The following is a 12,787-nucleotide window of genomic DNA, read 5'->3' as shown; positions in this document are numbered from 1 at the left end:
GAAACCGGCGCCTGGGCTAGTCCTTGCGGCCTGGCCACAGCCGCATCGAGCTCGGGCGCAAGGTCCCGACCCTCAATGTTGAGCCGTCGGTTGCGTGCTCGCTCGATGGAGATCCTAGCATCCTCTCCCGCATGCCTGCGGTTGAGCTCTGCCCGGAGGTCCTCAGTCCGTGCACTCCTCACTGATGGTGAGTGCACAGAACCGGATGCGCCGCCTTGACGACGGCGCTGCCTGGACACAGATCTCCCCGCTGAGCCTGGGGAAGCCTGTGCCAGGTAGAGGAGGCGGTCGACGTCGTCACGCCATTGTCTGTGCGCGTCTGGCGACGCCGCCTCTCCAGGGGGGTTGCGGAGCAACTCCCTGGCTGCCATGAGCGGCCCGCTCGGTGGGAGCACCGATTGGGCCACGGAGTCCCGCTCCGCTGCGCGTGGTGGAGCAGCACGCGGAGCCACCCTGGAGGCGGGATGGCGCGAGGCGCCGTTGACGCCACTTCTTCACCGATCAGGAGGTCATGGTGACCATTTTCCTGCGCCATCAAGGTCACGGTGGTCGACCGAACGCAAACCAAACCTAAGCCCCCTACCTGGCGCGCCAAATGTCGGAGGATTTCTCCAGCCGGGTGGCAGAAAGCACCCGCCTAATCCTAGTTAAGGATGGGTTTGGAAGAGACTTAGGAGTGCTCGATCGGCGAACAGATGAACGCTGGAAGGCCACAGAGATTTAGAGTGGTTCGGGCCGCCGAAGCGTAACACCCTACGTCCACTTTGGTGTTGTTTTGCTTGAAGACTGGATGAAGCTTAGCATACAGCTTGTGCTTATGCAGCCTGGAACTTAGAACGTCTAGCGTGAGTGTTTTTGATCCCGTGTTCTAGCGAGTGCATTCTCCCTTTTATAGTCCAAGGGGGATGCTTACACTGAGCGGGACCCCGACATGTGGGTCCGGCCAACAGGAGCTTGTTCTACGAGAGATATGGAGGTCATCTCCTCGAGCTCCTCTCTGTAGTCCTCTCGATCGGGGAGTTGATGTGCGTATCCATAGTCGGGATACGGCCGTGTACAGCCTTGTCTTGTACAGTGTTCGGTGTCAGCGTTGCCCAACAGTGAAGCCGTGCTGTCACTGTTGGGATCGAACCTCCAGTCAGGGGGCGAGCCAGCGCTGACTCGTGCCATGCGCACTGTTACATCGCAAGCCTTAGCACACCTATTACAGACCATCATCACACGCGCAGCGCCGTGACGGGACTGCACACAGTCCGCGCACTGTGCGCGGTGATACGACGCGCCGCTTTCAGATCAGGCGGGCTTACCGTGGTGTCAGCTTACCTGCCCCGTGTGTCAGTGGCAGGCCGCACCTTTTGACCTTGGCGCGCCCAGCTCACCTACCGCATTGAATGCTGGTAGGTGGAGAGGCGACCCGCCGGGCAGCACATGGCGGCTCCGGACCCCTTCCCGGGGGAAAGAGGGGTCCGGGGCCCCCGTGGCCGGCCGGAGCGGGCTGACCTGTGATGGTCTGGCCATCACACGTGGCGGCCCCGGACCTCCCAGGGGAGGCCGGGTCCGCAGGGATTACCCGAGAGCTCTCCCGCCCACGTGGGTGTGCAAAGGCCCCGGACCTCACGGAGCACGGGGAGGGTCCGGAGACCGTGGTCCCAGCAGTCAGGCCCGGAGGCCGTATGCCACGTGGCCCAGAGGCGAGGGGGAGCGTGGATTATGAGAAGTCCCAGGGCCTGGACACCCTAGCAGGAGGTACCCCTATCTGTATGTACCGACAGATAATATGTCTCATTTAGCTAGCTAAAGATTAGTTAATTAGTCACTAGTTATTCATCAACTAATTGTTGATTGTTAATATGAATAGACCATGCTACTCCTACGCTGGGAAATTCAACAGAAGGGTCGAGGGTAATATGGTCTTTTAACGTTTTTAGTTGGGATTAACTGGGTTCAATCGGCTAATGAGATAACACTATTTTAATTAGCTGGAATATCATTAGCTAATCTGTTTGGTTCCACAATAGCTATATTTAGCCTAGCTAACTATTAGCTGAAGGATCCAAACAATGCCTTAAACGATCTGATCGTCAATCTGATAGAATCAACTGGTCATTGATAAAAATAGACATCGAATATTGTCAGACCCGGGGTCACCGGGCTGGGCACATAACGTGGTTTAAAGAGATCTAAGAGATTAAGTCCGTCTTATCTCTTATTCATCTTGTTTATTTCTTATTCATTCCGTTTAAATAAGAGATAAGGCTAACCGATACAGGGGGAATCTACTCGAGATATGTTCTGGTACGATTCCTTAGCTGGTATTGGTTAGTATCTTTGTAACCCTGGCCTCTCGGATATATAAGGGAGGTCAGGGACCCCTCTCAAAACGAGAAGATCACTAGGTCATTCTACACCAAAGGGAATACAAACCACCATACAGGACGTAGAGGGTGTTACGCTCCGTGCGGCCCGAACCTGTCTAAAAGTCTTGTGTTTCTTGCACCTTCGAGTTCCTGATCTCGGCGTCTCCTCACCCAAAACTTACCACCTTGGGTATATCCCTCGGTGGGCAGCCGGTTAAACACCGACAGCTGGCGCGCCAGGTAGGGGAGCGCGTCGAAGATCCGCCGGCGAACTCGATGGCATCTTTCTAGTTCACCAGGTGGTGGATTGCTACCTTCACGCATGTGCATCGACGGATCAATTCATCGAGTTCGAGATCGGATCCTTCAGCGAACGGCTACATCGATCTCGACTACTCGGCTCAACTTCACCTTGTGCTACAGCGTCGATGCACCACGGCCGTCGACCTCGACGACCCGGCTCAACTTCGGCTCGTGCCGCAATATCCGCGCGCAGCAGCAACGTGTTCGACTACTTCGACTTCGCGAGGACGATCGGCAGCTCGCCGACGACTACATCAACTACTCGTCTCGACTCGAAAACTAGTCGGAATCGGTTCCAACTAGTCGAGCTTCATCAACAAATCGTCGCAGCTTCATCAACGAGCTCCACGGCTTCGTCGACATTCGTCCACGAATCAAGCTAAGTGATTTATACCTTTTCCGACTTGTTCTTCATAAGATCGGCTACCTTTTTTGGTACGCCTCTCGACGGGCATGAAACCCTCGGGGGCTACACCATGATCGATTACTTGTCCGTGTACGTCTCTCGATGGGCATGAAACCCTCCAGAGCTACACTTCGCCGACTATCTTTGCGCACTGCGCATCCTCTTTGTCGCATGACAACTTCTTTGTCTTCTCTTAACGGTTGCTAAAGTACTCGGGTAGCACACGCCTTAATCCATGAAACCTCGACTCTTCTGTAAGCCTATGCTCCTACGCGTGCATGCGGCTAAGCTCCCTACGCTATGGTCTACGGCCATCAGGGATCAGGTGCTTAAACGTAACAGGCTAACTGACCGGGGAAATTACATGGCCTAGCAAGAGCAAGACGCGAAATTTTTACACCGAATAAATTTTGGTGTATTTATATTATTACTGAGTACTACTCGGTATCTTCACATTATGCTACATAATGTGTGCATTGTCTTTTTTCAGGTCAAGATTCAGCAACAACCCTCCAGGCAGCGCGGCGTGCCATCGCAGTTTCGCTAGTTCCCAGGCTCGGGGGCCGGGCGATGCGCACTACTCGACATGACTCATTCGGCTCTCCTGACTTGTAAGCTCGGGGGCTGGACGCCGTAAAACTACTCGAAGACGACTCATATGAAGACTGAGAGTGCAGAAGAAACTCTAAGCCACCACACGGTTAAATAAACCAGCGGGAGGTTTAATTTCACTATGCAGAGGCGAAGAGTTTTTCTCACAATTCCAGAGTAACACCAATGCCACGGTTTTTAGATCCTTATCTCCATATTTGTGGGATTTGGATTTAAGGCTCGGGGGCTGCGGGGTACGTGGCATCGACTACTTATTTTTCAAATTTCTTTGAAGGATAAGGAGGATTACAGACTAATGGGACCCTCAGCCTGATTCTCCGATTCAACCTAAGGCTCGGGGGCTACTCCATATGGAGTGCGATTTTTAAATCGCACACCATAATAAAAATTCGGGGCATGAGCACCTCATAGCTTCGATGCAGCCCAGCAACTACTCGAAGAAGGACTTCAAGACGAAGATCCAGAAGAAGTCGAAGACTGCTTCGAAAGTACTCGATAAGCTTGCAGTACTCAGCTACGAAGAGCTCGGGGGCTTGTCAGACCCGGGGTCACCGGGCTGGGCACATAACGTAGTTTAAAGAGATCTAAGAGATTAAGTCCGTCTTATCTCTTATTCATCTTGTTTATCTCTTATTCATTCCGTTTAAATAAGAGATAAGGCTAACCGATACAGGGGGAATCTACTCGAGATATGTTCTGGTACGATTCCTTAGCTGGTATTGGTTAGTATCTTTGTAACCCTGGCCTCTCGGATATATAAGGGAGGTCAGGGACCCCTCTCAAAAAGAGAAGATCACTAGGTCATTCTACACCAAAGGTTTGGTAATACAAACCACCATACAGGACGTAGGGTGTTACGCTCCGTGCGGCCCGAACCTGTCTAAAAGTCTTGTGTTTCTTGAACCTTCGAGTTCCTGATCTCGGCGTCTTCTCACCCAAAACTTACCACCTTGGGTATATCCCTCGGTGGGCAGCCGGTTAAACACCGACAAATATATTATGCTTTTTTTAAAAAATTACACACATCTTCCATTAATTTCTATTTTTTCATAAATTTCTAATACCTATGTCTCCTCCATTCGATTTTGTACTCTGTAGCACTCTGAAATTCTAATACTAGTTTGTGCCGAGCACGAAGTTGATGGACACCTAGTAACCAACCATGAAATTTCAACGGGCTGCTGGGCTTTTCACCCTGTCAGGGCTTCCGAGCTCGGGTTGGCCCATGCGCGCCCTTGCAAGTTCTTGGAAGCGGTTTCCCTTCTGCCTTTCTTCTTCTGGTACGGTCATGCCCGTTTTCTTTCCTCGTACATCTTTCACGGCGACGAGCACCAAGGAGCCAACGCAAAAGTCACCCTTTCCACCACAAGCTGCAACCTAGGCCGATCACCAACCATCGGATCCATGTCCGCTGCTTTGACTTGCCACTTACTTCCACGCTCCGTCGCATCAGACCTCTCCTCGGCGGCACTCCGTGTAGTACATCTGTACTGCAAAATCATCTCAGGCCTTCAGCGTAGGAACCGAAACGAAATGTGCGCGTCCTCTACCGAAAGTTAGCCTTCACGAGTCGCGATCGAGCACCTACCGCCACCCAACAAAGAAAACGGCAGGGAATACAAAATCGAATGGAGGAGCACGGCCGCGCGGGCCTAGACTCTGTAGAGGAGGGAGGGGGGCCATTCTAGCTAGCTCTGGCTGCGAATGGCAGCTAGGAAAGGCGGCATATATATAGGCAGGACGATGTGCCACTTGTCAAGGCTTGTCCGGGAGGATCTCCGGGACTATGACACGTGAAATCATATATGTTTCCGGACTTCGGAGGCAGAGGAGGAGCTGAGATCGTGTGATGCTGCTCCTGTTGACCCTGCTGCGGTGGGATCATGAGTGGTTGCTGTGATTACTGGTCATTTCCCCCCAGTGAACGGCGTGCTTCGTGCCGTTTGCACTTGGTGCGCGCACTGTGCGCGGTTCGATCTGGAATTGTGGATCGCCACGCTTGGAGCCAAAAAGGATATGATTACTCCTATGTCATCTTCCACCATGGAATTCTACTTTCTAGTGCTTGGAAATTTTATATGACACATATCACGTTTCGCGTATCCAGATTGGAGGGTGCAGACATGTAGGATCAAATGCTACTGCGAAAAAGGAAAAAAAGAAACCATCCTAGACGATGATCCAAACTAGTAGCCAACTAGGCCTGAAACTTCAGATTAGAGCTGCAAAGTGTTCAGAAGAACATCTCCAGTAGATTACTCATTTCTCATATTCTATATATTTTCTCTCTCTATTACCAATAGCAATTTTTTTATTTTTGGTAGTCAGTGTCATAGCAGATTACTCAATGGATAAGGTGCAGAGAGAAATCCTCCTACATTTTAGCAAGAGGGAGGTGTGTTTTGACGACCGCCATTTTTTCTTATATTAGCGATGAAATTGGTAATCTGCTGGAGCACTCCTGTTACCGAAACAACGGTTTTTTTTTATCGGCATCTCAAGTAATAAGTGCTCCTTGTTTTTTTTATTCACTGGTCCGAACAGTAACCAAGGGATATCTGTTTCCGGATTCCAGATTCCTGAACTTGCGTATACAGCCAGGCGTATGACATGTACCCGAGCAGCTCTAGGCTTGCACGCGACTGATATAAAACCAGCGAAAATACAAAATAGCACGTATGGACGTACTACGGACACGCTGGCGAGATTATCGACGAGCACGTCAATTATGGGCATCTTCTAATGGGAACATGCCCCGTTTATTGTCCATCCGAAGCAACTGCACATGAGAAAAACCACATCGCTAAACCGGTCCGGTCCAGAGTGTCTCCGCCTGTGCCGGACGTCAGGACGTGACAGACCGACGGTGCAGAGTCACACGGTCGGAGCAAACAGCCAAGCCCGTAGGCCGTAGAGCGGTAGCGTGGAGACGAGGAAGGACACGCGAGCGGACGTCGGGCTCTGGCCTGGCTTCCGTTCCGGGTGAGGCGGCGTTGACTGGCCTGGCGTGGGCGGGGCACACGTCCGAAAGCGACCCACGGACCACGCGACATCGCCCTGGCTAGTTCTACGCTCGCACGCAATAAGATAGATAGAATAAAACAAGTGTGGACGCAGTCTAAGATTACCAAGCATCCTTTTGATTCTTCATTGCTAGGTCGAGATATACGTCGGGGCTTATTCTGATGAAAACTTTTGCACCGTCCCGTTTCCTTCGAAAGCAACGGCACATGAGAACGACCCAATCGCTAAACCGAAGCAGCTACTGCCGTTTCTGCTCTCTTTTTTGTTTTTGAAGTAAAGCTGCAGTTTCTGCTTACTTGTCGACTCCGTCGGGAGTTTTAGATGCATTCAAAATGTTATAATTTTTACATTCTCTCTATCACATTAATTTTAGGATGAGCAGTAAATGTATATAAAAAATAATTAATTGCACAGTTTAATTGTACATCACGAGACGAATCTTTTAAGACTAGTTAGTCCATAATTAGATAAAATTTGTTAAATACAAACGAAAACGCTACAGTTCCGAATGTTATAAAGTTTTGCGATCTAAACGACACCCTGGACGACCGGACGGACCGAGCACGGCTGGAAGCGAAGAGACCCGGCAGAAACGCGGGCGGGGCGCGCGGTTCGAGCGCACCTGGGGGCTGGGCGGCTCGGCGTCGGTTTCTGCCGGCTCCGTCTCGCTCGGGGAGTCGGGTGTCCGGCCGCCCGGCGAGCCGGGTCTAGTGGCCTGGTGGGGTGCCGCGGGCGCCGGGCGGGCACACGCCCCGGCCCCGCGAGAGCAACCGGCCGCGGGGGACCGCGAGCGAGGAGAGGCCGAGACCTCACCGGACCAACAAGAAAGCGGGCGGCGCGGCGCGTGCCGCCGAAGCATGACCAGGAAGATACGGGCGCCCTTTGCGTGCGTGCGTGAACTGCGCCGTCTGGTGGTGTGCGTCCGGGGCGCACCGGCGCAAGCGTACATGCTGACGCACGCCCGTTTTGGGGGCGAAACTGAGGACAAGTCTCTTGCGTCGCCCGCGCTGCGGGGCGCTGACTGTACTAAAGGACAGATTCCTGGAAGTCAACAAAGTTCGATCTTGCCGGGCGATTTCTCCCTGGTGTAAGTGTAACTTTGTTGCAATTCTGATTTACTAGCTGTTACCCTGGTTGGTTGAGGGAGATAAGCAACAGGGACTGTAAATTCCTGCATGATGATGAACGAAAGCTCTCCTCATTTGCCCTAAAAAAATGCGTTGACTTCTCTTGTTTTTTGCCCAACAATATTTTGATATTTTGGCACCTCATCTCCGTTCGTCCGAAAATTTCAAGGGACAGGGAGCCGCAGTGTTTCTTGCACGGAACGTTGGTCGACTCAACAGCCCAGCATCTCATTGTGTGCCGACGAGGAACTCTCCCTCGCTTATTTTATTTTAGCTTTTAGCATAGTAAGTGCTATACCTACGTCTAGTTCGTGAGGAGGAGCACTTCACACCGAAGAGCATAACCCAGGTGGGGAATTTGCTCTTTTTTTTTAACACTTGGTGGGGAATTTACTTTGATGATTCTTGCTAGCTATTGGCCTGTCCAAAAAATGCAGATGATCTTTCTCCTTTTTTTACCCATCCTTTTCCTCTCCAGTTTGTGACGTGCTGGTCAGTTGTACCATCGCCCACCTTTCATTTCTTGTTCTGGTCACTAGCTCACTGCTGTTGTCCCTGTGGCTGGAGCAGGCGAGCCAAGGTGAGGTGAGTTTTTGTTTTTAATCTGCCTCTTGGAATTCTCTGCTCCACTGAAAATAACTTCATGGATTGTTCATCGAAATCTAATCTTTTTTGGCTCACGGATTTCTTCCTCCGATATTCTGATCCTTGGCGATCTCAATTCTGCTCATATGAACTCACACTTCTGCCAGTAGAACAAGTGAACAACTCACTGGCACCGTACTCTTGTTTGCTCACGGCCAAGAACTAGTTGACATGAGAGGCTTCCTCTTTTCAATTCACCAACTCTTCCCCCCTCTGCCGCCTCCGAATCCCAATCCCCGCGGCCACAAATCTGACCCCGCCAAAATCTTTCCGCCATGAAGCAGGAGCGCCGGAGGAGGCAGCAACCAAGGCCGCCGCCGCACGTCGAGCTGGCGATGGCGCACGCGCGGGACGGCGGGGTCAACGAGGGGGCGGAGGCGGCCGCCTGCCTGGACGGCGACGCCGAGACCGGGGCCCGCGCCGCGGGGCGCTTGCCGCCGTGGCGGGAGCAGCTCACGGCGCGCGGGATGGTGGCGAGCCTCGCCGTCGGCGCCATGTACAGCGTGATCGTCATGAAGCTGGGCCTCACCACGGGGCTCATCCCCACGCTCAATGTCTCCGCCGCGCTCATCGCCTTCGTCATCCTCCGCGGCTGGACGCAGGCGCTCGCTCGCCTCGGCGTTGCCACGCGCCCGTTCACGCGCCAGGAGAACACCGTCGTCCAGACCTGCGCCGTCGCTTGCTACAGCATCGCCGTCGGAGGTCAGAGACGTGCGGACTTTTATGACTGAATCTTCCCTTCTTGTCTGTGGAGATCTTGGATTGATGAAATTCCCTGAGTTTCTCTGCCGCAGGTGGGTTTGGTTCCTTCTTGCTTGGGCTCAACAAGCGGACCTACGAAATGGCGGGGGAGGAGACGGAAGGCAACGTGCCGGGGAGCTACAAGGAACCCGGCATTGGCTGGATGACCGGCTTCCTCTTCGCCGTCAGCTTCGTTGGGATTGTTGCGCTGATCCCTCTCAGGAAGGTCGGTGAGCCGAGCTACATTTTAAGAACTGGGACTTTACCTTTCTTCCCCAATCTTGTTCCGTTCCCCATTGTTGCCCGGTCAACTGTTGCTAGTCCCGTAAGAAGTAAAAGGAGCAACTTTTATCTCTCCACCATCCTGCTCTTTTCTTTTAACAAATTTATCTGATTACAAAACAGACCTGAAGAAAAAAATAATCACAAAAGACAATATAATTTCTTGGCTGTATCTCTCTTCCTTCAGCGGCATGCGTGAGTCTTTCACCTGTCGTGCTATCTTGTTGGTACCGTAAAACGTCAGCTTATGCTTATTTCAGTTTTAGCGAAGAGTTCCTCATGGGTTTGCTAAGCAGGAAAAATGAGAAAAATTCTTTGATTTAGTTAACTGCTTTAGTGTGGCCCAATAAGCAATAGCTAGTATTTTGACATTTCCAAAACATTTTAGTTAACTCCATCTGCTGATTGAATTGTGCTGCTACATTATACGATCGTCACTGTCTCAAGGCATATTATCTGCTTCCGTTGTTTAACCAGCTAGGTGATTGCTAGTTATGTCAGGGCAGTCTGGCACGTATACTTTTGATGATGACCGGTGATGAAAGAAAGGCACCAAACCACCTATGCTGTGTGGTGCTTCTCTAATCTCTATTCAGAGTATTAGCTGCTTTGCTTGTGGATTGAGGTATACATTGCCAAATGAAATGGAGATTTTTAAAAGTAATGATATACTTACTATTAAATATTTGAATAGCAATTTGATATACTTGCCAAATCCATAGATGCATTGAACCGTCAGTCATTACATTGTTACAGCCATAGGTTGGCAGAATAGAAGTTAAAAAGCAGCGCAAGTCCACCACACAAACATAATTTGATAAGCTCAAACACAAAGTCGACTACTAAACATATGTGTTGTGAGCCTTAAACGAACTTGATTCCTCCAAGCTCTTCCATATTCTGTTTCAAGAACTTCAACAAGTTATTAAGCATTTCAGTATAAATGGATGATGAAATCTGCTACTGACATTGTAAACCATTTCAGATCATGATAATTGACTACAAATTAACTTACCCAAGTGGTAGTGCAACAGCTGTGCTTATAAATGGATTCCACACGACTCATGGAGATGCAACAGCAAAGTATGTGGTTCTCTACTTCTCTCACATAACTCAACCTGCAGAATCATATAAAATTTCAATGATTGAATAGTTTTTGTGTTATGTTCACAATAGGCAGCAAGTGAATGGATTCACAAAATACTTTGCAATCAGCTTCTTCTGGAGCTTCTTCCAGTGGTTTTACTCAGGTGGAGGCAATTGTGGGTTTTCACAGTTTCCCACTTTTGGACTAAGAGCTTGGAAACAAACGTCAGTCTTTTGGTCCATTAGTCAATGAATTAGTTCCTGGCTAGCAATAATTTCACCTGATTGAAATATATACTTGTATTTCAGATTTTTCTTCGATTTCAGCTTAACATATGTTGGGGCAGGGATGATTTGCTCCCACCTTGTTAATCTGTCTCTCCTTCTTGGTGCGCTTCTCTCATGGGGGGTAATGTGGCCACTGATCAGTGATTTGAAAGGGGATTGGTATCCTGCAGACATACCAGAAAGCAGCATGAGAAGTCTACAAGGTTACAAGGTTTGTTTCACAGTTCAATTTTGTTATGTTCACATCTACTACATTCATTTCTTACTTACCTTCTCTTGTTCTTTAGGCCTTCATCTGCATAGCGCTCATCTTAGGAGATGGTCTATACAATTTTGTTAAGATTGTTGCATTCACTGTTAAGAGTCTGCTTGACAGATCAAGACTGAAGAGTGCAAAGAAAGGTGAATAGTTTGCCTAATTCATGTGAATATGATATTTGATGTATAGTTTATCTGATGTGGGGCTCATCCTGTTTCCAGAGGAAGACATTCCGGTGCTCGATGACATCCATCGCAACGAAGTTTTCACAAGAGACAGTATCCCTACCTGGCTAGCCTTCTCTGGATATCTTGCACTATCAGTTGTTGCAGTGTTTGCTATTCCCTTGATGTTCCATGAGATGAAATGGTACTATGTTGTCATAGCATACTTATTGGCTCCTGCGTTGGGTTTTTGCAATGCCTATGGCGCTGGCCTTACTGACATCAATATGGCCTACAATTATGGAAAGGTCGCTCTCTTCATTCTTGCAGCCTGGGCCGGTAAGGACTCTGGTGTAGTTGCTGGCCTAGTGGGCTGTGGGTTGGTAAAATCGCTGGTATCAATATCTGCTGATCTGATGCAGGACTTTAAGACTGGACATCTTACTTTTACATCACCTAGATCAATGATTATTGCTCAGGCTATTGGCACTGCCATGGGCTGCGTCATTGGACCGCTGACATTCCTTTTGTTCTACAAGGCCTTTGATATTGGCAACCCAGATGGGTACTGGAAGGCACCATATGCTCTAGTCTACCGCAATATGGCAATTCTTGGTGTCCAGGGCTTCTCCGCTCTGCCGCTACATTGTTTGCAGCTGTGCTATGGATTCTTTGGATTTGCAGTGGCAGCCAATCTGATGAGGGACCTCTTGCCACCCAAGTATGGCAAATGGGTTCCTCTACCAATGGCAATGGGGGTTCCCTTCTTAGTTGGCGCGAGCTTTGCCATCGACATGTGTGTTGGGAGCTTGATTGTCTTCACCTGGCACATGGTCGACAGAAGCAAAGCATCATTAATGGTGCCAGCAGTTGCATCTGGTTTGATATGTGGCGATGGGCTTTGGATCTTCCCCGAATCCTTGCTTGCCTTGGCCAAGATCAATCCACCATTGTGCATGGCATTCAGGTCTACACACTAGAGGAGTAACAAACATGCTCAAAATCTGACAGCAGTATCATTCCAGTAGGAAGGAATATCGTCAGTAAATAATTGGAATGTGATACAAGAAGGTGCAGTGCCTACCTGGATGTCACCTACATATAATGATGTAAGGTGGTGCCGCAGTAAAATTATCATGCGCAAGATGATTCCTCACAAATGGCCAATGTTGCGCTTGAGAATCTCATATCACCATTAGTGAGTGATGGATGCGGGAGCTACTGAATAGCCGAAATTTTTCCCCAATAATCGGGACCCACAGGTTGAGTATACCATGCATCTTCCAAGGTCAACTGATCCTATTGTCAATTGTCAGTTTCCAGCTGCTTTCGGTAAAAAGAAATGCAGCCAGATTTAATGAGTCTTCAGATGCTGTATGCCAGTGAATGGTTAGCAAACCATGTATATAAATTTCTGAATGTGTTTGCCATACCTGGATCAACAAGATGCCGTGTAGTAAGAAGCATCTTCATCGGGGATCCAATACAATTGT

The 12,787-nt window shown here is 49.7% G+C and overlaps 1 protein-coding gene and 1 long non-coding RNA gene across 4 annotated transcripts; one reads left to right on the top strand and one right to left on the bottom strand.

The window, feature by feature from the left end:
* The first annotated feature begins 8,420 nt into the window (after positions 1-8,420).
* On the top strand, positions 8,421-12,274 carry LOC112899065 (probable metal-nicotianamine transporter YSL9). Of its 2 annotated transcripts, XM_025967396.1 has the most exons (8): positions 8,421-9,176; positions 9,269-9,441; positions 10,483-10,580; positions 10,674-10,808; positions 10,893-11,082; positions 11,159-11,273; positions 11,352-11,633; positions 11,717-11,858. In XM_025967396.1, exons 1-8 carry the CDS (start codon positions 8,750-8,752, stop codon positions 11,722-11,724), a joined length of 1,428 nt encoding a protein of 475 aa, XP_025823181.1. In that variant the 5' UTR covers positions 8,421-8,749; the 3' UTR covers positions 11,725-11,858. The 2 variants fall into 2 exon arrangements, with proteins under 2 accessions (XP_025823181.1, XP_025823180.1); XM_025967395.1 differs by having other exon boundaries at positions 11,352-12,274.
* On the bottom strand, positions 10,130-11,301 carry LOC112899067. 2 transcript variants are annotated; one of them, XR_003229973.1, is made up of 5 exons: positions 11,142-11,301; positions 10,948-11,035; positions 10,702-10,864; positions 10,513-10,615; positions 10,130-10,397 (listed from the first exon to the last, which is right to left on the bottom strand). It is a non-coding gene; the product is annotated as an uncharacterized LOC112899067 (long non-coding RNA). The 2 variants fall into 2 exon arrangements; XR_003229972.1 differs by having other exon boundaries at positions 10,131-10,397; positions 10,702-10,788; positions 10,865-11,035.
* Positions 12,275-12,787: the final 513 nt, after the last annotated feature.

The sequence above is a fragment of the Panicum hallii genome, chromosome 7 (genome assembly GCF_002211085.1).
Source record: "Panicum hallii strain FIL2 chromosome 7, PHallii_v3.1, whole genome shotgun sequence".
Classification (NCBI taxonomy): domain Eukaryota; kingdom Viridiplantae; phylum Streptophyta; class Magnoliopsida; order Poales; family Poaceae; genus Panicum; species Panicum hallii.
The sequence above is the reverse complement of the archived record's forward strand: the minus strand, read 5'-3'. Positions and strand labels throughout refer to the sequence as shown.